This window comes from Dermacentor albipictus, chromosome 9 (genome assembly GCF_038994185.2).
Source record: "Dermacentor albipictus isolate Rhodes 1998 colony chromosome 9, USDA_Dalb.pri_finalv2, whole genome shotgun sequence".
Classification (NCBI taxonomy): Eukaryota; Metazoa; Arthropoda; class Arachnida; order Ixodida; family Ixodidae; genus Dermacentor; species Dermacentor albipictus.
In genome coordinates this window covers 95,364,025-95,386,041 of record NC_091829.1, presented here as the reverse complement: position 1 = coordinate 95,386,041, position 22,017 = coordinate 95,364,025, and the positions used below count along the sequence as shown (strand labels likewise).

Genomic DNA, 22,017 nt, shown 5'->3' with positions numbered 1-22,017 from the left:
CATTAAGGCATCTCCCCGTTTGACCGACATTAAGCCTGCCACATGACAATGGAATGGCGTAGACAACTCCCTCTTTACAAGAGACAAATTGATTTTCATGTTTAATGTTGCACTCTCTTGGAACGAATTCATTGTTAACCATTTTTCACATCTTCCCAAGCTTATCCGGCGCCGAGAAAACTACTTTGACACGTGCTCTGTTGGCTATCTTTTTTATTCTATGGAAGATATGATGAATATAAGGCACTACAGCGGTTTTACTTTTTCCTTTCCTGTCGTCGAATCCACCCTTTGTTCTTTTCTGTTTTGGCTCAACCTTCTGAGGATGATTTCTGACACTGACACCAGCAACTACTTAAGATAACCAGCCTTTACCAGACGATCTGTTTGATGATTGAAGCTATCTTGCATGGAGTGCGTGCATGATTTGTTAAGCGCGTTATGGTAGCATGTGTAGCATGTGTAATTGCATTTGCGCATGCGCGCGTCTTTATTTTAAAAAAGTTAAATTGTGGGGTTTTACGTGCCAAAACCACTTTCTGATTATGAAGCACACCGTAGTGGATATCTCCGGAAATTTCGACCACCTGGGGTTCTTTAACGTGCACCTAAATCTAAGTACACGGGTGTTTTCGCCCCCATCGAAATGCGGCCGCCATAGCCGCGATTCGATCCCGCGACCTCGTGCTCAGTAGCCTTATGCCCCAACCACTGGCACGCGCTGGAAAGCTTCGGCGCGCGCCGAAGGGTCAAATGCGTCAACGCGTCGGTCGCAAACGCGCTGAAGCGGAACGTCGCGCAGCGATTATGCCTTCTGCCGATGCTTGAAGTTTGCCGACGCGTGGCGAAGCTGCGCCGGCGTGCACCAATGAGAGGCTGCGACGAGTCGCAGGCGTCAACCAATCGGAGGCTGCGGAGACTCCGCTACTAGGCCTGACATGGCCGCCCGTACCTGCCCGTACGAAGGCGACGGCACCATCGATCGTCCGAGTTCCTTGGGCGTACGACGCGCGCGACAGTGTTCCTGAAAAACAGTGTTGTAATAGTATGCCGACGACGACACGACCGACGACCGTGGGTTGTGGCAGTGCGACGTGGATCCGAAGCGACTTCGAACGACGCCGACTAATCCAACCTGCCCACTGGGTTCCGCCGGGCTCAGTGCGATCGTCTGCTAAAACAGCCAACCGAATCACGATTACCGCAACGTCCGTGCTTGTTGTGTGTGCATTTTGTTGTGCTCAAAACGAATGGAAACATGTTTACGAGTTCCGAAGTCTGGATAATCAGCACTCGCCTATCGCCGATGTTGTTTACGTTACGCGTAGGCCTAGCGGGTCCATCGAGTTCGTAACTGGCGAGTGAACGAACTCACCTGAGAAACTCTGTCGAAGGAAATGAATTTTCAAGTCCGTTTGGTGCTGCAGTGATTTAAAATATGGCACTCTTGACTTCGTGTGACCTGTGATGTGGTGAATGAACCGTGTGGAAGTTGGGTTGGTCAACCGCGGCGTGTTTCGTGTGGTGTCGGTTGACTCAAGTTTAACGGGCAAGCTCTGCGCTGTTTCCAGTGGTAAAGATAACTTCCGCCGAACTATTGGAAGTACTTACATAATCAGCCGTGCCGCCTGTTTCATCTGACACTGCGCTCTTCTATTCGGCATGTGAATCCAGTTCAGTACAAGTTCACTGTACTCATTCACTAACTTCTTTCTAGTGCGTCCGTCTTTTGGGCTAGTTGGGCATAAATCGCTCGTGTAGCAGTCAAGGACACTGACGCACTGAAGCATACGTGACAACACAGCCATGTTTGAGTCAGTGTGTCGTTATAGTTGAGCACTGCAAAAAGAAATTATCTGTTTGCAACATGTGCCCTGTGTGCAGTGCATAGCAGGACCTGCATCATGCAAGACCTATGCATGTAGCAGCGTATATCACGATTGCTTCGATGCCCGCTTCAGAATCAGCAAGTACTGAGTCAATGAAACTGTAATTGATTTTTTATCTCACTTTTTGCTTATGGAAAGTGTAGATCGTGTGAGTGCATTGTGGGGAAGGTGAAAAGGTGTCATCAGTGTTTTGTGCAGTCAGTATGCTTAAAGTGCTGGAATCCCTTCAGCCTCTACTAAAATGTTTCTTGCTGCTATAATATAGATTGTAGTCAGGACAAAGATCTACTCAAAACAAAGTTACTAATGCATCTGCGCAGAATGTGTTTGATTAACAAGTTAACGCTTCCACAACAACAATATGACGATGCACAGCATGTGTGCTTACAATAAATACATTCCGTAAAGGTGAACGACTGGGCCTACAATATCAAACTTTGTAGTAGCACCGTAAAAAGTGCTGCCATGCATATCAGCCACAACGAAACTGCTGCACGTCCAACCTTCTTCCTTGGAGGCACTTCTATAAAGACTGTTCGGGCCCTTCCCATTCTGGGTGTAGCATTTAGCTGTTCTCTCAACTTTTCCGCATATGTCACCAGCACTGTATGTAAGCACCGGCCCTTTCTTGGGTTTGTGTCCCGTGTCTCCCTTCCCTGATGACCTAAGGTTTTCCGAGCACTCTACACTTCTATCATTCTGTCACGACTTCAGTACTGCTCATCAGTATAGTTCCCGTACCAAACTCGCGACGCTAACAAACTTAAGCTTGTTCAGCGCCGGACAATAGGCACCCTTTACTCCCGTCTTTTCGGTTGTCACAAGCTCATGCCAGCCTTCGAGGATTGCCTCAAACCCCTCAAGTAGCACACCCTGCAATACGAACGCAACATTGCACTAGTCTATACTGCAGGGTGTTTGATGTCTCTCTGGACAGCACTAATCTTTCTTCAGTTCGTCTGAACAAGTGGTCAGCACAGCCCGAGCCCTCATCACGCCTCTATGGCCCGACACCACAACTCCATCATTATATCTGGCATGCAGAGCTTTCTCTCCACTCCCCTGGCGATTTGGATTCTCCTTCCTTGGAACCAGACTTCATTGGCACTCCTGTGTGTTGTGCACCTGTCAAATGTGTGCGTGTGTGCCGTGCTGTGTTATTGAGCAAGTGTGTGTGCACATGGAGGGGAAGGAAGTCTCTTCTGCATCCTGCAAATGCCTGCTTTAGATGGCTGGTTATCAGATGCTCTAACATACAGGCATCAGCCTTCTTTTTAGTCTAGTGTGCCAAGTTACCACTAAGATTATTATTATTATTATTATTATTATTATTATTATTATTATTATTATTATTATTATTATTATTATTATTATTATTATTATTATTATTATTATTAGAATCATCACTTTGACCAGATTGATTGTGTTGAAGCCAGCGTGACACTTAATTCAAAATATTTCTGGGTCTTTGTGGGCTCTCTTTTCTAAAAGGAGTGCCAAAGATGTACGTCTTCTTCATGAAAATAGTGGTGTTGTCTCGAACACTGCTGATGCCTTTGCAGTACATTTCTGTTTGCTATATGGTGTGAAATATGCTTCAAGTAACGTTCCTTTTCAGTCTGGCGCAGTGTATGCTAACAGTCAATGAAAACCTTGTTTCCAAGTATATGAAGTGCCTTAAACTTTGCCTTAAACTTTCCCTTTCTTGTGGTGTTGATGGTATTTCCTCCACAGAGCTTAACCCTTTGAGACACCGTCTACACAATTGGGCACAGCAGGAGCGTGCATCAATAGCAAAAGCACTGATGAAAGTAATGGTATTTAAAATGTGTTTCATACATTTGAAACACTTATTATTGGAACTGTACTGCAATTTTGAATAATGTGCAGAATGTCTTAACAAAATGAGTGGGAAGGTAGACGGCTGGGTGTTGTTACTCTGTGTCAGTATGTTGTATGTAGCGGGTTCACTTCTTTCATTGTTTTTTACAATGTCGTGCACCAGGCATAATTGTCAAGTGGCTGGATAAGTGCTTTTCAAGCTTTTCAAAACACGAAATAGTACATGTTTTCATATTTTGTGTTCCTGTAGTGAGTTTTCGCATGGAGTCGAAATTATGTAAACTTGACAAAACTCGCTAAACAATTGAAAATTCTTAACATTTGCTGCAGCTGTACACTTTCTACGATTTTGAGGATGCAAGAGATGTGGTGAAAGCAACTTTTCAATCAATGGGATAAAGTGGTGTCTGAAAGGGTTAAGACGTATGGAAGCATACTTGTTCCTCGTTCTCACAAGCATCTTCAATAGTTCCCTAAAGTCTAATACCTTTTCTAGCACTCGAAAGGTAGCATGAACATTGCCCATGCAAAAATCAGGTGCTAGATGTGCAGTTACTAACTGCCGACCTATATCTATCCTCTTCAGTGCGTCAGGTGTTTGAATCTATATGGGATTCCTCGCTTTCTGTTAGTGCTAAGAGCATTTTAATAAATGAACAGCATGACTTTGTGTGCCGACATTTCAGACTGTCAACAGTGTTCACCACTGCATCGACTTCCAAAAAGACATTTTTTCACTCTCAAACTGGTGCAGAAGCAATAAGTACTCTTAAATGCTTCCAACACTATGGCATTAAGTTATATGCACAAAACGCACCATGTGAAATTTTGATACACCCTACGTGATGCTCCACTTCTTAGGGTCAATGAAATGAAAGATCTTGGTGTGTACTTCGACAAAACGCTAAGCTTCTCTTCACATAGATAATTACACAAGATGCCCTTCACGCTCTTGGAATTGCATGCCGTATATTGCATGATTTCCACTCACCTCTTGTGTTTCTGAAATTCTGCTGTGTGCCTCCAACTACTAGAGTATGCTTCTGTAGGAGGGGAGTGCAATGAGCAAATCTAATTCTGACCTCATTGAACGCATCCAGAATAAATTGATATCTATCTTAAAGCACCACTTTTGCCATTCTGGCGACCACAGTTGAGCCTTCTCAAGTATACTTCAACTCGCACCTCTAGATTCAAGTCTTAATAAATCACACCTTTTGTTCCTGTATAAGGTGGTCCATGACATTATACATTCCTTAAAGCTTCTTGATCATATGCATTTGTTTGTGCCTCAATAGTATACCAGGTAGCATTCCACATTCGTTGCCTGGGCTTGTTACAAGATTGTGCTAATAAGACTCGACTCCAAAACATACTTCAGAGTTCATTTCCTGTGTTTTGTGTATCTGTAGATAATCATGTAGGATTAACTCCCTTTTACTTTTCCGCGTTTCCTGTTTTTCCTATTTGTTTCTCTATCTTCCATTTTTTTGTCTACTACATTCATGTTTTCTGTACATTTTGTCTCACATAGTGCTCGTTAAGTGCACCTGTACAAAGGCTCTCTAGCTGTTCCTGGGCACTACAATAAAAATTTGAATGATTGTTTATTATCGTAGTATAAAATTGTGCTGTTTAAGTATGTACTAGTATACTATTTCAGTGCAGTAGCTTTTGTGCAATTAAAGAAAGGGCATGAATTAAGAAGAGAGAGAGAAAATGATAAATGAAAGGTAGGGAGGTTAACCAGGACTGAGCCCATTTGGTTACCCTACACTGTGGAAAGGGAAAGGAGGACGGAAAGATTAAAAGAAAAGAAAGTCCACTGGGGATATCAGTCGGTCACTCAGTTTGGATCACAGACGCTGACTCAATCCGATATCTTGCAAATATCGCAGCAGCGCTTTTGTGGCCTTTTGTAGCTGCGACATGCGAGGGCATGGTCCCAAGATCTAGTTCAAGGTGAACGGCTTTCCATCTAGCTGATTGAGAGCTGTGCAGAGGTCTTGCCTTTCATCTTCAAAAGATGGGCAGTAGCACAGTAGGTATTCTATGGTTTCCTCGACACCGCAGGCATTGCACTCTGCGCTATCAGCCATTCCAATCAAAAATGCATATGCATTGGTGAATGCGACGCCCAAGCGTAAGCGGCACAGCACTGTTATCTCATTTTGCGGAAGACCTGGTAACAGCCGCAGTTGCATAGAGGGATCGGGGGAATGCAATCGATGTTGAGTGAATTCAGGTGTGTGCCACCTTTCCAATGTCAAAAGAGTGCTCTAGCTTGCCTAAGTGTTGGGCTGCGTCGATCCACGATAAAGGTATAGAAATAAGGGTTGCTCCTTCGTGGGCTTTCCTAGCAGCTTCGTCAGCGAGGTCGTTGCCGGAGATACCGCAATGACCAGGCAGCCACTGAAACACAACGTCGTGTCCTTTCATGATCATGTGATGGTGCATTTCTCGTATCTTCGACACGAGTTGTTCACATGACCCGCGATGAAGAGATGACAGAAGACATTGTAAGGCCGCCTTTGAATCGCAGAATATTGCCCACCGATTAGCCGGTTGGTTATTAATATAATCAACGGCACCTCGGAGGGCAACAAGCTCCGAACCGGTCGATGTTGTCAAGTAAGAAATCTTGTATTGGATGCTTAGTGATCGTGATGGTATAACCACTGCGCTGGTGGAGCTAGTCTGAGTAGAAGAACCATCCGTATATATGTGGACTCGATCAAAGTAGAAAGTGCGCAAACAATCCAGAGCTGCTTGCTTCAAGGCCAAGGTAGGCAGGACGGTCTTCTTTCTTATCCCTGGAACCGTAAGACGCACTTGAGGTTGTTTTAAACACCACAAAGCTGAGGTTGAACATGCTGAGGGTGTGAAACCCTATGGTAAGGAGGCACGATGGATGCTGACCTTGTTGGAGAAGGACGCCTGTGGTCGTCGTTCTGGCATGAATTAAGAAAGTGCAGTAATATGCTATGTGCCTGATCATATGCATTGTGCTATTAATTTCTTCTGAGTTTTAATAATGGCTGGCTACTGTATGTAGTGTTGTGCAATAAAATAATATGCCAGAGCAATTATTGCGTGCCTTGCAGAACAAATTGAATATATATTTCTCAGTCAAAATATCATGGCAGGCTGAAAACAATAAACTGTAATTTTTCGTTTTGTGGTGACGAAGTGTGTAAATTGTGAAAATAACCTGTTTATATATTTCTGATACTACGCAAATGAGCTGCTCCCATACATTCGAATAAGTGCTTCAATAGTATGACTTGGCAAAGGGCAACGAAAGACTCCTATCAAAACCCTCTAATTCTCAAGCTTGTATTATCTGACGGTATGTCATTTCATTAATGTAAAGAAAGGCAAACTTGATATGTGGAAACCAGTTACAATATAACATGGCCCTTGCACTGTGAAAATGTTTTGTAGCAATACACTCAACGTGAAGGCCTCGGGATGCGGTGTTGATGCATCAAAACAACCTAGAATAATGGAGGTGCTCCATGGGCTAGATTTGGCAGAATCAAGAATTGGGGGGAGACAAGATACGAATTACATACATTTTAGCTATTCTAGTTTTTCTTCTTTTTTTTGTGAGTGCTACAGGTGTTTCAATTTCGCTTTGCTGATTTTCTCAGAACCCACTTTTTCACGTTTCTCTCGTGCACCAACAAGCATAATTATATTGACACGGATGCTTTATCTGTATCCGGTTACCGTATTTCACCGGCTAAAAAATGTTAAACGTTATCACTCGGTGCAGGATGCGCCTGAAGGTATCGCAAGTTTCGCGAATGCTATCGATGGTTCTGTCTGTTGTCGACGAACATTGCTAATCTGATTGCATACGCGACACGAATTGTGTTGTAGTTTCTGGAAGGCGCGCGGGCACCAGCGAATAGGCTGTAACTTTCGACGACTGACGTATGCAAACCGACGCGCTTGACCCGCAGATGAGATTTTCTACGATTGCCGACATTGCTCGTCGCTATCGTTGCGATTGAGCCGGCACTATTTATTTTCCGTCACTACTACGTGGCACCCGCCGTGGTTGCTCAGTGGCCATGGTGTTGGGCTGCTGAGCACGAGGTCGCGGGATCGAATCCCGGCCACGGCGGCCGCATTTCGATGGGGGCGAAATGCGAAAACACCCGTGTACTTCGATTTAGGTGCACGTTAAAGAACCCTACGTGGTCGAAATTTCCGGAGTCCTCCACTACGGCGTGCCTCATAATCAGAAAGTGGTTTTGGCACGTAAAACCCCATAATTTAATTTTTTAACTACGTGGCAATATTTCCAACACAGATTTTTTTCAGTTATACATTGCACGCCTAATTCTTACATAGTTGGCTGTGCAATAAGCTACCGAAAAATGAAATGGTACAACAGTTTTTGATATATGGCATCGTCGTGCAGGTGTTTGCAAAGCGATCTTGCAGACAGACGACGCGCGTGCGCTGATGTCGATATTTTGTACACTATTGTTACTTCAAAAATAAAAACAAACTTGCGGCAGGTGTATATTCATTATTCAAACGTGTTTTTTTATATCTAAAAGCACATACAGATCACTAACTTATTGTTTCAAGCTTAGTTTACAGCAGGCTGTTTTAGGCCGAACTTTGACGGATGAAGACGGAATAGTCCAGCAACAGTGCGCCGCAGCCGAGGAGCGAGCTTCGGCGCGCGTCTCCAGTGGTTGCGCGCCCTTTCCCTCCAGCCGAAGCGAAGCGACGCGTTCGCTTGCCAGCGCGCGCCGAAGCTTTCGGCGCGTGCCAGTGGTTGGGGCATAACACCATAGCCACTGAGCAACCACGGCGGGTACGCACGTCTTTATGTCTCCCTTTTTGAATCTGCCTGCGCCTGAGTGAGTGCGTGTATGCCCGTGCTGTGTGTGTGTGTGTGCGCGTGTGTGTGTGTGCGCGTGTGCGTGTGCGTGTGCGTGTGTGTGCGCGTGTGCGTGCGTGCATGCGTGTGTGTGCGTGTGTGTGTGTGTGTGTGTGTGTGTGTGTTTGTGTGTGTTTGTGTGTGTGTGAGTGTGCGTGTTTATCTTCTCTAGGTCCAGTCAAAATGTGGCGCAATCCAGCTTCTAGTATGGTATACCAAGAAGCCCAGTCTTCAACCTTAGCATGTCTGCGAAATTTTTAATCCTCTTTTTTTCATTTTCCCGGTGTAAAAAAAAGAAGGAAGTTGTTATTCCCGTGTGGAAAACCACTTCCAGTGGCCGAATGATTAGAGGGTCGCGTTACAGTGCTGAGGGAACTAAGTTTGATAACTACGCACGCACTACAACCGCAACTTCTTCAGCGCTCCTAATCACGTGTCAAGGTCACCCTCAAAGTCACATAAATGGCCAGGAACTGACATGTATCACAGTTGGGGAAAGAGCTGAAGAAAGCGATGACTTAAAAACGAAATCGGCTCTCAACCATTCCAAAAAGCTTTGGGAATATAAAATGTGAAATTCTTTAGATGAAATTTGAAATACCCAGTCGCCCAAGCTTTTTAACAAATACCACTGTGGTGGTTTTGCATGTGAACTCTATAGACACAAAATAACTTATCCCCCACCTGGCGATGTTGGCAACCTCTTGGATGAAGCGGTAGCTAATGCGGTCGCGCACCGACGACTTGTGCTTCCAGCGGCCACACACGAAGTGGTAGAAGTCTTGGCAAGGATCCACCGACCAGTCCATGCTTTCGTTGAGTAGCTGCACACAGCCAAGGAGTAGTGAGCAACGCGTCAGGGTTATGAGAAAAGCACTTGGCTAGCTGGCTCGTTCATTGACAAAACATGGTGAGCCATTTGATCTAAACTTTCTGCATGCGCACAATTTTTTTATTTCCTGACAAAACAATATACGGCAGGAATGTCGATGTTCATTTCGTGCCACACACCGAGTGACACAAGCTGGCGTCAAAGAGGTTCGTTAAAGAGTGGCGAAGACCAAGTGGCATGTACACGCAGCTCTAGGTTGGCAACAAAGAGGTTCATTGAACAGCAGCACATGTGCAGTACCACTTGCCGGTCCAATGGTTGGTATGAAACCCTTTTCCCTCACCGCAGCAGCTTAGTGAGACACTAATTTAGCCGTGTACTACCCAACGACTCACGTTCTCGGGTAAACGCCTAAATACACAGGCAGGCAGGCAGGCAGGCCGGCAGGCAGGCCGGCAGGCAGGCCGGCAGGCAGGCCGGCAGGCTGGCCGGCAGGCAGGCAGACCGATAGACAGACCTCAGTAAATGCGTCAAGTACCCTGAGAATGCTGATCAAATTAACATTTCGCATTGAAATGTGAAGCATTGATAATAATAGGTACGTTTAGGGCTCTTCCAGGAGCGGGCCACACACAACTGCCCTCCAAGAAATCCTACTTTCTAAGCTGCTGCAGGCAGGCGGCAACACAACGTTATGCTTGCGCCATCACGGCAGCAGCTCCCATCCGCATAGGTGAAGGTAAATTTCAAATATTCCTTTTAAATTGGCAACTAACTGTGGGAAGTGTTATACTAAACGTTGTAGACTCCAAAACGCAAAGTTTCAGCAAAATTTGAGCAGTAATAGTGCACCGATTAGTGCAAAACCTGTTTTGGAACAGCCGCAGCGAAATGTGCACTACCCTGTACCAGAACTTCCACCATCAAAAATATAAATATTGTAAGCGCACTAACAAGTCCGTTAGTGTTGAGCCAATGCAAGCAGGCAATGTACTACAAATTCAACTTGGTCGAAATGGCGGAATCCGTCGATAATTAAAATTTCAAGCTTTTTCTTTTTTCTTTTTGGCCTCACTGATGTCAAAAATTGTACGTTAGGCTGACTGCTCTCGTGGTGTTTCCAGTGCACTCACGCGGTACCGCGCATTCGTCTGGGCGCCATGCTTGCGGTGCACTACCTTCGTCTGGAGAGAGCAGGTCACGTGTGCGCGCCACCAGGCCACCGCAGAGATCGACAATGTAGCGCGGTGCGGTCCCGTCGCGCAGCCCGCGCCTGAAGACGACGAAGAGTGGGCCGTTCAGCATGCACTCAGTTCGGGCTCCATATTGTGGCAGGCAGTTACGATACGAACCGTGTCTCTTCATGTCTCGCACAAAAGTGCATTTGCTGCCAGAATCTTGGAGCCTATCGGTCAATGAAGACGACTCATTTTACAGCCGCTATCCTAGCCGCTATCTCATACTAATATGAATGAGATAGTTCAAGTGGCTGAGGAGCTCTATAGAGATTTATACAGTACCAGTGGCACCCACGACGATAATGGAAGAGAAAATGGTCCAGAGGATTTCGAAAAACCACAGGTAACGCCGGAAGAAGTAAAGAAAGCCTTGGGAGATATGCAAACGGCGAAGGCAGCTGGGGAGGATCAGGTAACAGCAGATTTGTTGAAGGATGGTGGGCAGATTGTTCTAGAGAAACTGGTCACCCTGTATACGCAATGCCTCATAACGTCGAGCGTACCGGAATCTTGGAAAAACGCTAACATAGTCCTAATCCATAAGACAGGGGACGCCAAAGACTTGAAAAATTATAGACCGATCAGCTTACTGTCCGTTGCCTACAAACTATTTACTAAGGTAATCGCAAATAGAATCAGGAACACCTTAGACTACTGTCAAGCAAAGGACCAGGCAGGATTCCGTAAAGGCAACTCAACAATAGATCATATTCACACTATCAATCAGGTGATAGAAAAATGTGCGGAATATAATCAACCCTTATACATAGCTTTCATTGATTACGAGAAAGCATTTGATTCTGCCGAAACCTCAGCAGTCATGGAGGCATTACGGAATCAGGGTGTAGATGAGCCGTATGTAAAAATACTGAAAGATATCTATAGCGGCTCCACAGCCACCGTAGTTCTCCATAAAGAAAGCAACAAAATCCCAATAAAGAAAGGCGTCAGGCAGGGAGATACGATCTCTCCAATGCTATTCACAGCGTGTTTACAGGAGGTATTCAGAGACCTGGATTGGGAAGAAATGGGGATAAGAGTTAATGGAGAATACCTTAGTAACTTGCGATTCGCTGATGATATTGCCTTGCTTAGTAACTCAGGGGACCAACTGCAATGCATGCTCACTGACCTGGAGAGGCAAAGCAGAAGAGTGGGTCTAAAAATTAATCTGCAGAAAACTAAAGTAATGTTTAACAGTCTCGGAAGAGAACAGCGGTTTACGATAGGTAGCGAGGCACTGGAAGTGGTAAGGGAATACATCTACTTAGGGCAAGTAGTGACCATGGATCCGGATCATGAGACTGAAATAACCAGAAGAATAAGAATGGGCTGGGGTGCGTTTGGCAGGCATTCTCAGATCATGAACAGCAGACTGCCATTATCCCTCAAGAGAAAAGTTTATAACAGCTGTGTCTTACCAGTACTCACGTACGGGGCAGAAACCTGGAGGCTTACGAAAAGGGTTCTACTTAAATTGAGGACGATGCAACGAGCTATGGAAAGAAGAATGATAGGTGTAACGTTAAGGGATAAGAAAAGAGCAAATTGGGTGAGGGAACAAACGCGAGTTAATGACATCTTAGTTGAAATTAAGAAAAAGAAATGGGCATGGGCAGGACATGTAATGAGGAGGGAAGATAACCGATGATCACTAAGGGTTACGGAATGGATTCCAAGGGAAGGGAAGCGTAGCAGGGGGCGGCAGAAAGTTAGGTGGGCGGATGACATTAAGACGTTTGCAGGGACAACATGGCCACAATTAGTGCATGACTCATCGCATGCGCGCTGCTCTTCAGGAATCCTCACTATACGTGGCTTTCCCACAGCATGGTCAGAACACAAATGCAATTCCTTACTAGCCTGGCTCTGCTTGCTTATATGTAATGTAGTGACGTCACGTCCTGCGTTACACACTGTGCTGTAACAAACCTGCACTTTAGTTTATATTTGATATGAGTATTGACGTCCAGTCACCTGTTACAATCGGATGTGGTTATCAATCATTCTGCGCCTCCCATTGTTAGCTACTGGCTTATGATCCATCACGTTGATCGAAGGTGTGCGTAATGCTCGTCTTTGTCGAAGCATGTGTCATGCACTGTGCGTGTTATCGGAGTGAGTTTTCACACTTTTCACTTCTATTTTAGCCTACGATGGTACTGCCTCCGGGATCGGCCCCAGAAAGCGATTATTTTCACCCGCGAACACGACAAATTCATTAGGCGGTGGGGGGGGGGGGGGGAGGGGGAGGTAATGGTATACACCTCCGCGGTAAAAGTGGTCCTAGAATTGGCGGTGACTCTCCTGCGAGCATTTATTCCCTTATCCTTGACGCCTTGCCATACAGGCTACACACTTCAATGCAACGGAGTTCCTCGAACACACTCCATGGCCAGTCCATGCCACAGCAAGTGTCACTAAACCTTTCCGTTTCACAGCCTGCGAGTGACACTAACGGCGAAGTGCACTCACTCGAAGTGACACCAAGGTTGCCCGCCTGACTGGGGTACATCGTTAGTTTAGCGCTCACACTCACGGCAGATGAGCAGAAACGCTAGTTTGCCTATCGACTGTGCGTTGCCAGTTGAGAGTAGCCTGGAGCGTGAGCCAGACCCCAGCCCTTGCTCTGCGACCGAGGCGAATGAGCGTAGCGGTGACGGAACGCCCACTTCGCTTGCTTCTTTGTTTTTGCAGCCAAACACACGTCACGTGTTTGCAGACTCTAAATCTCCGCGAGCGAGCCACGCATGCGCCGTGAGTGGGACTGCGTCGCAACGACGGCGGCAGTGGCGACGGCGTGAATGCGCCTGAGGCATTCGTATAATTGCTATCGCAATCAATACCTCTGATACTCTGCGTTCAGCGCCGAGACATCGCATCCGAAGACTGGCTACACTGGAATACGAATTAGAAACGTAGTTGGTCGTAGATAACACACATGGGGACCAACTTTTTCACTACGATGACTGAAGTGGATATTCCCATGTACAATAATAATTACTTGCGCATATCACTAACCGTTCTGAAGAAGCATGTACCGGCTTTATACACTGCCTATGCAAAGAAGACGTCGTTGCGAAACATTGTTGGTGGCTCTTTCATGCGGCAGCAACAATAATTAAAGAAGCTCCATGAAGACACCGCTGCCGCGAAGGATACGGGGATCGTGGTAATTTCTAATGCACTGAGGGGAAACTATTGTGTGAAGTGCACTGATCTGGGTTTGTTTTGTTTTTTTTTTGTTTTGTTTGTTTTGTTATTCTGAAACTAACGATAATGAAGGGGCACTAAAGAGGAGTGTAACTGAAGCTGTAATAAAATATCACCCTCGCGGATTTCCGAAACATCAGCTATCACCAAGAGAGAAAGATCGATAAAAAAAGTTCCACAACAGCTAGCTGGGACGTCGGGGGTCTTGACAGCATCTCCTCGTGCATAATTATTTCACTCTCAGTAAAGATTAACTGCTTTTTTATGGTAAAACAGCTACAGAGTGAACTAAGCACGTTTCGAGTTCATTCCCTGCATCAAAACGGCCCAGCTCCACTTTTGAAATCAGTGAGATCACACCGACGCCGAGGTTCCGGTGCGAAATTCGTGAGTGGATTAGATATATCAGTAATAGGGTACAAATTTTGTTTCCTCCGGTGCTAACTGCATTTAGAATTGTTAGCTGAGCTTCATTATCAACAGTGGCTACTTTGCTTAGTCGGTAACGCTATTACATCTACCCTTACCAACTGAACTACCACGGTATAGAATGCTGAGAAAACTATGTTGTAACTACAAAGAACTTCAATAAGAGTGTAGGACACAGAGGATGAAACATGTAGGCAGGGGCACTGACGTGAACGTCACGTAATCTCTATGAAGATGCATCCATTACGGCTGTTGGTCAAGGCAATGGGAAACTGCCTGTGGTGCTAGCTCGCTTCTCCAAAAATGCCTCTCAGAACACTTCCTATTGCTATATTTCCGCTATTACGACACCCTTTAAATAATTGGCGCAGCCAAGGCAGTACAACATTACTTTGGGGGCGCCTGGCAACTTTCAGCATCAATCAAATATTTTTCATGAGGCTCGGTGACATTTCAGTGCAAGGCAGTGGCTATGCCTTACACCGTAGCAGCATAGTGTCGAATAAATTAAGACCATCACAGGGATTCTTGACGACGCGTACGAAGCATCGGCCTACGTCAACCTCGTTACACTCTACCTCTTATAGAAATAGACCGCCGCGACCGGGCGACCTCATCCTCATGCTCAGTGCGTGCCACAGCCCCTGAGACATTGCAACGGAGTCGCCCGTACTACGGTGAAAACATGCACAAGTCTGAAGGCTACACAAGCGCTCGCAGGCCTGCAATGTCGCCCGTGGACTTAGCGCTTCTCTCAATGTGGAATCAGCTACAGCATAAAACCATTCGTCGCACGTATTTCCGCGAAGGTGATCATGCTAAGGCGAAAGCCTTTAGTGGCTCATGAATGTCCGGGCGCAGTCCGTGGTGAACGCAGGAAAGCGGTGATCACCGGCGAGGGGAACTAGGAGAGGAGGCGCCATGCGAGTAGCGCTGTGCGACTGGACGCACGGGAGAGCGAGAACATGCGCGTGGGGGTGTGCGCACATCGGCGACAAACCTTTCAGCCATATTGCTGTGATTGCATCCCATGCTTACGTCCACGGCGGTGTCCGTTCGCAGAACAGTTCAAACAAGAGCTACAGGGGCATCCATAGATAGTATTTCGCTTAACGCAGCTTAGCTCAGCAAAGTGCCCATAGACTTTTTTTTGTACACGAACCTTGGTGTACAACATGCAGTCCTCGTCGCAGATGCGCGGTTCGACCTCCACCTTCTGGGCCACGATCAGCGCCGCCGCGCACACGCCCACGATGACCGCCGCGACGATGGCCGCGTACATCGCACGGCGCCACGGAAAGTCATCTGCCCAGTGGCGCAGTTCCTCGGGCACGACTACCGCCGCGGCCACACGCTCGCGTATCATCTGGCGCCTCAGTCCATGTTCGAAGGGTCGCGAAGGCTCTATGGGCGCCGCACACGATGCCATCGAGGCTCTGGTCCTCTCCGTGTAGAAGTCCAGCGGCTGGGGCGGCCTCGTCAGCTGCGTCGTCGGACAGAAACCGAGACAATGACGACCACGCATAGTCGTCACCATTATACCACCGCATTGACACCGCTACATCACTTTAGAGCCAAGGTTTTTTTTAACACTTTTTGCAACCCCCTCTAGACTTGGCTGACCGTTTCTACAGATGCTGTTGTCTTTTCAAATAGCCTGCAGGTAGAAACTTAAACAATTACGTGTCTGACGGCGGGATGGACCTTTGGCATCGGGCATAACCGTCTACGCTCTAGAATTTGGTGCGCGCTTAAGCTTCGCCTTTAAGTGTGGAACGTGATACCATTCAAAGATCCCTGACTGCTCCTCATGCTTCAGCTTATGTAGCCATAATGTTTACCCGCAAACGCTGGCAGCGAACGCAATGCACGAAGGCGACTTTTCTGGTAAAAGCGCTGGCTCTTGCATGGGCCGCGGATGCGCGTAGGCGAGCGCCATCTGGATGCCTTCGCAAGTAACCGGGCGCGCCGCTTTTTGAATGATAAAAACTGGAAAACGGATTTGAGTTTAATTTCCGCGCAACGGGATTATGTTTTCTCGCATATTTAAATTACAATCTGACGCTGTCCACGTCTGTTGGTTTTGAGTAAGTCGTACTTTACGACATTTCCTCACGCGTTTTACTTGGAGAAATACAATTCCTTCAGTAACGTCTCGGCTCTGCATGAAGAGCCTGCGTGGTTGGGTATGCGTGGTTCGGAACAACTTAATTAGACGCTGGACGCGGGACGCCGGTACCGGATTTCCTGCGACACGGGGCTCTTAACGCTATCGCGGTAATACCTAGGCCACAGTCGTGAACATACTTGTCTGGTGTGAAAGCGAGGTGACTTTTTCAGACTATAGGTGCCTGTGTTACGTCACGTTACACGTGACCGAGAGCACGTGTGCGCGAGAGCTCGTGCGCGGGAAAGTATGGCCGCCAGTGTCCATTAGGCCACTGTTGCAGTAATGAATTATTGAGTAATTATCGACCATATCACTGTATTTCGCGTGTTACATCTGTCGGCAAATCCCTCGTTTCACAATTTTATCCTCTACAAACATCAAACTTCGTCTTCACGTCGTGGCACCAGTGCGTTAACGTCTCAATGCGCACTTGCATGAAGTGGTGTTTGCATTTCGGCTTAGCTTTATGAACCGTACATTGCATAAGCATAATCATGGTATGAAGTCAATAAGGGTTTTCACTTTGGCTATATATAAGCATCAGCATTGCTCAGATTAGGCAGTGGATGGGATCAGAATGAACGCAACTCGCATCGCATTTGGTATTACAGCATTTAATTAGCCCCTTCCCGAAAGATTCGCTTTCCAGCATAGGCATTGGATTTGTGCAATAATTTGGATCACCAATGGTTAATCAAGTGTTCCACGTCCATAAACGACCTGCCGAGATTCTTCCTTTCGTTCCGATTACAGAATTTTTCGTTTAAATGCAACAAGCTTAATCAAATACGGTGCAGTAGTTGCCAAGAAACATGATTTCTCCTTTTCTATATATTTACATAGGAGCCCCCAAGCTAAAGCTAACCCTTAGGCTGTAACACAATTTTAAGAATAAAGCAAAATTTAAACTTTTTCTTTTAAATGCAACAAGCTTAATCAAATATCGTGCAGTGGTTGCCGAGAAAAACGATTTCTCCTTTCCTATATATCTACATAGGAGCCCCTAAGCTAAAGCTTACCCGTAGGCTGTAAAACAATTCTAAGAATAAAGTAAAAGTTTAAATCTAGTTACTGTTAGAAGCGGATTCTTTATTTAGAACATCGGATTTATGAAAATTGGCGACAATTGAAAACTTCCCGAAAACCAGTCTATCAAGTTTACAGCTCTGTAACTCAACAATCAAAAACAACATTGCAATTCTGTATCACATCTAATAGCACATCTAAAGCTGGCAAATTTGGTGTATTTTAAATGGTTCTCAAATGCACCACTACTCTGAGCAGCAATGTTGGAAAACCTGCGAAAACGTTCAAGAAATTCCCGTAAGTCATTGTAGTGTCTTCGGTTATCTCTGTTGTGGTCAAGCCCTGGTGTGGACGGCCCTGTGACATCACTAAAGAACAGAAATAAAACGCGGCTGCCTAATAAACACGGGCCTTTTTAGTGGCACGAACATCAAATGACACTCTGGTTTCTCGCACAGCAGTTCCGGTTCACCTGTCGATGCGACCGAGTAGGAAATTCAGAATAAATGAGGAAAAAGTAGATAAAGATAGCACAGTACGAAATTCACGGGTTTGATTAAAGATATGATATCGAAGCACAATTTGAGTTATTGATGTGTCTGGAATAACGTAAATTAATTAGATATCACTGAAACGGCCGGGGACCAAATTCGGTATAATTTAGAAAAATATAGGAAAAAAATGCACAGCACCAAATTCATGGATTTCATGATATATATGATATCAGAGCATGTGTTTTGTTACAAGTTGAGTTACTGAAGTATCTGGAACAAGTAGAAGTGATTAGAAACAACTGATTACCGCACACTAAAGCACAGAATCGTAGATTTTAGAGAACCGCCAGGTGAGCACGACTTTGGCGAAGTTCCTGGAAGCAGGGAAGTAGAAAGCGGATGTAATGAGGTCACTAATGACTTCACAAACAAGATGGCATGATATTTTCCCGGCTAATTATTGAAAAACAGTTGGGTGCGAGTTCGGTTCGTACGTTCTGTTCGCCTACGGCTAACCCAAAACACTGAAGCAGAGGTGCGAGTGCCACTAAAGCACACCTAAATGAAGGATTAGGCACGCATGCCAATTTCTGAGCACGTGGCTACATGGGAGTGGCATCCGTCTTTCGTTCGCATCATAGTTCTACAGGACCAGACGCGACAGACAAATTATATGTATCAAATTTCCCGCTTTGAATGTTACGATGGATGCGATTTACAGAACGCCGATACCTGCTCTTGCTGTAGAGGGACAAATTTGTACGCTTCGGGCTTCCATATTTTTTACCCCCACAAATACATAAGAATCATAGTAAGAAATTAAGACCATAAATCGCAATTCCGCTTGCAACAGTAACTAGAATTTAACATTTTTTTCTCAAATGCCACACATTTCAATAATATTGGCCCGGGGCTTATTTTAGAAAAGCGTTCCTGTGTTTTACATGTATTCGAATAGTCGGTGTCCGAGTTGGGGCCGTGAGAAAGCCTCCTCTGAAGGGGAAGCTTTAGTGCTACAGCGCACTCGGTAGCTATACGGCACACGACGCTATCCGCCCTCGGTCGCCTTGGCGCCTACACTCCACGCATCGTAGATCGTTTTCAAGACAGGCCTCGCGCGACCACGCCATACGCAACCGCCGCTGGAGTAAAACTCACCGTTGTGAACATGCGCTTACTATCTGAATTACCCAGCACGGTGTCAGCGCGCACAGGCAAGCATGAACATTCATACTCGATGGCCGCGGACACTCGCTGTCAAAACTCTGGCATGAGGAATCGCGGCAGTAGCAGTGAGCGAAGTGAGCTTCGTGATATCTGTCACTTCATCGTAAACTGAGCGGTAAGAACACAGCACATACTAAGGTCCGAGCCGTCGGCCCACCTAGACTGTGCCCCCAAAGCAGATCGCTTCGAAATAAAGCCCGTGGACAACGCACGGCCGAAGTACAACGTCTCCCCTCCCTCCCCTCCCACCGTTCCATGGTGCCATGCGCACCACGAGATACCGCGCTTCCTCCCATTGCGCACGTGAGATTGAGCCGCCATCTTCAGCTTACCGTCGCACGCTTTCACTCGTACACACAGCGCACAGCGCGCGAGTGCGATGTTACGAGTAGACGACCCCGGTACGTGGGCATCACAAGAAAACCTGTAGGAACTCCACCTCCACCTACTTTCCTCCTGCGCGACGCTTCGCCTCGTTTCTCCATCCCAACTTTGCTCAACGTAACCTACACATTCCTCTAGGTGGTGGTACTTTGCCGCGCGCTGGACACGCTCCATCGTACAATCCCCCGCACGCGATTCGCTTCACGTTCAGGCGCCTTCCTCGTTCGCTTGCTTCGCAACCTCAGACAGACACCACTGAATTGATGAGGTGGCCAGTTACGCTAGCGCGCAGATATATATGTTGCGTTGAAATGGCGAATAAAGGCATATAAAACGTAGTAAATGAAGCCTCAAGAACGTCTCAAGATACAAAACGAAGATCAGACAAAACCATGTACTAACCAACTAACCATCGTTCTCATGGTGGCGCCGGGTTCCCTCAAGTAATTTTGGTTCGAAACTCTATGGCACGAACATGGCCTCTGGGATCAGGCGGAGCGCTGCTCCATCTCGGAAACCATGGTAACGGCCGCGCGCGTTCCCAGCTGCCGCCTTCACGCGTCTCATCGCTGTAGCTGTCATTTTCTATTCCACTACACGTTTCGATGCCAAATGGCTTCTCTTCTGAACTGAGAATTGCGGGACTAGGCAAGCAAAGCTATACTTTAGATGCGAAATAATTTCATGAAATAGATTTCTACCTTCCAATAGCCTAGAAAAGGAAAGCGGGAACATCGTTAAGGGTAAATCGTAACCTTTAGACGACAAGGTAGACATTTTGTTACGCGCACTCTATGATCAAAACAAATTTGTTAGCAGATCCGTTGAGTTCTGCAGGAACACGCGACGTCTTTATCTAGGCACTGTTGTGCGAGGAACCTTTCGGGCAGGGCGGGAACATCGTTAAGGGTAAATCGTAACCTTTAGCCGACAAGGTACACATTTTGTTACGCGCACCCTATGATCAAAACAAATTTGTTAGCAGATCCGTTGAGTTCTGCAGGAACACGCGACGTCTTTATCTAGGCACTGTTGTGCGAGGAACCTTTCGGGCAGGGCGGGCCTAAACCTTTCGATCGTCAGCGACGAGGAAATTTCAGCTGAGCTACCGCACATCAAGGGCAGCCTTCTGAGTCGTGGTTGTTCTTAAGTGCAGACTAACGGATAGCACAAACTGCGCTCACCTGGGGCTTTAGCTTCTTCTTTCTGGTGACGATCTTGCGCAGACGTGGCAGGTAGTGCATGGCTGGCAGTAGAAAGAGCGTTAGCAGTGCGGAGCTCAGCAAATGCGCGACCGGACGCGAGCATAGATCTTCTTCTTCTGCGCGTTCTCGCGGCTCGAGCAGCTTAACACCACGAGCGGCATTTCTTTTCATCTTCAACCTGTAAGCACGATTGAACGTGCAGAGGCACTGCTGCACAGGAAGAAAATTATTCACGTATCTGTGCCCGTACTTTTTGAAAAAATTCAACGATAAATCCAACGTTAAAGGATGTGCATCTCTATCTTTAAGACTGAAAAACAAGAAGAAAAGATTGTGCGCTTATCCCAGTTTGGTTTTGCCGTCGAAAAGCCAGTGGGCATCGCCTGTGGTCTTGGGGAAGAAAAAGGATGGAACCCCATGTTTCTGCGTCGATTATCGTCGACTGAACAAGATCACGAAGAAGGACGTATACCCCATTGCGCCGATAGACCCTGCAACCCAAAATTCTTCTCGTCGATGGATTTTAAGACTGGCTACTGGCAAACAGAAGTCGAGAAGAGGTATCGAGAAAGAACCACCTGTTATATCGTGCATATTACTCAGTACGACAGGAATGGAGACATTACTCATCCTCTGCGTTTATTCCCTGCTCTTTTTGCTCCCCCTTGGGCCGCTCCAAGCGCGCGCCTTCTCATGGCGCTGCGGTAGGCAGCGACGCCTTATATAACATATCCCCTCGTGAAAAAAAAAATTGTCCGTTACTTCCTGATGTAGTCATGCAGCTTCTTCGGTGTCTTCTTGTTGCGGGCGCTTCTCCTCACGCGCTCTTCGCATCTTGGCAAATTACCTGAAGCTTGTTGCGTGCGCCCTGCAGCAGGTGGTTCAGGATTCAGGGGTGCATTATCTGCGCTTGGTGTGCCAGGTTGTGACGGATGGCTTACAGCCGCACTAGTTGAGACATCGGATGCCGGTGACCAGTTCATGACAGCAGTGGTACCTAATTTCATTCTGCTGATAGCTTCAGGGTGAACGGCCGCTAATTTGGTAGCATTCCACACCCGCCCATCTTCCAAGAGGTAAGAGGTGGGTCCGCGCTTTCCAATAATTTTCTTGGGCGCAGAAAACTGTGAAGATAACTTCCCATGAACTGCAGGTAATTTAACCG

The 22,017-nt window shown here is 46.5% G+C and overlaps 1 protein-coding gene across 2 annotated transcripts in view; it reads right to left on the bottom strand.

Annotated features, from left to right (window-relative positions):
* LOC139049524 (neprilysin-1-like) overlaps window positions 1-20,985 on the bottom strand; it is a 36,955-nt gene extending 15,970 nt beyond the window's left edge. Inside the window, exons 1-3 of one of the 2 annotated variants that reach the window (XM_070525057.1) lie at window positions 20,832-20,985; window positions 15,509-15,829; window positions 9,319-9,458 (exon numbers count right to left, since the gene is read on the bottom strand). In XM_070525057.1, the coding sequence (XP_070381158.1) occupies window positions 9,319-9,458; window positions 15,509-15,829; window positions 20,832-20,891 (521 nt within the window). In that variant the 5' untranslated portion in view covers window positions 20,892-20,985. Of the gene's footprint in view, window positions 1-9,318; window positions 9,459-9,861; window positions 10,015-15,508; window positions 15,830-20,831 lie in introns of those variants that run through there. The other variant, XM_070525058.1, reaches the window with a different exon arrangement.
* Between the last annotated feature and the right edge of the window lie 1,032 nt (window positions 20,986-22,017).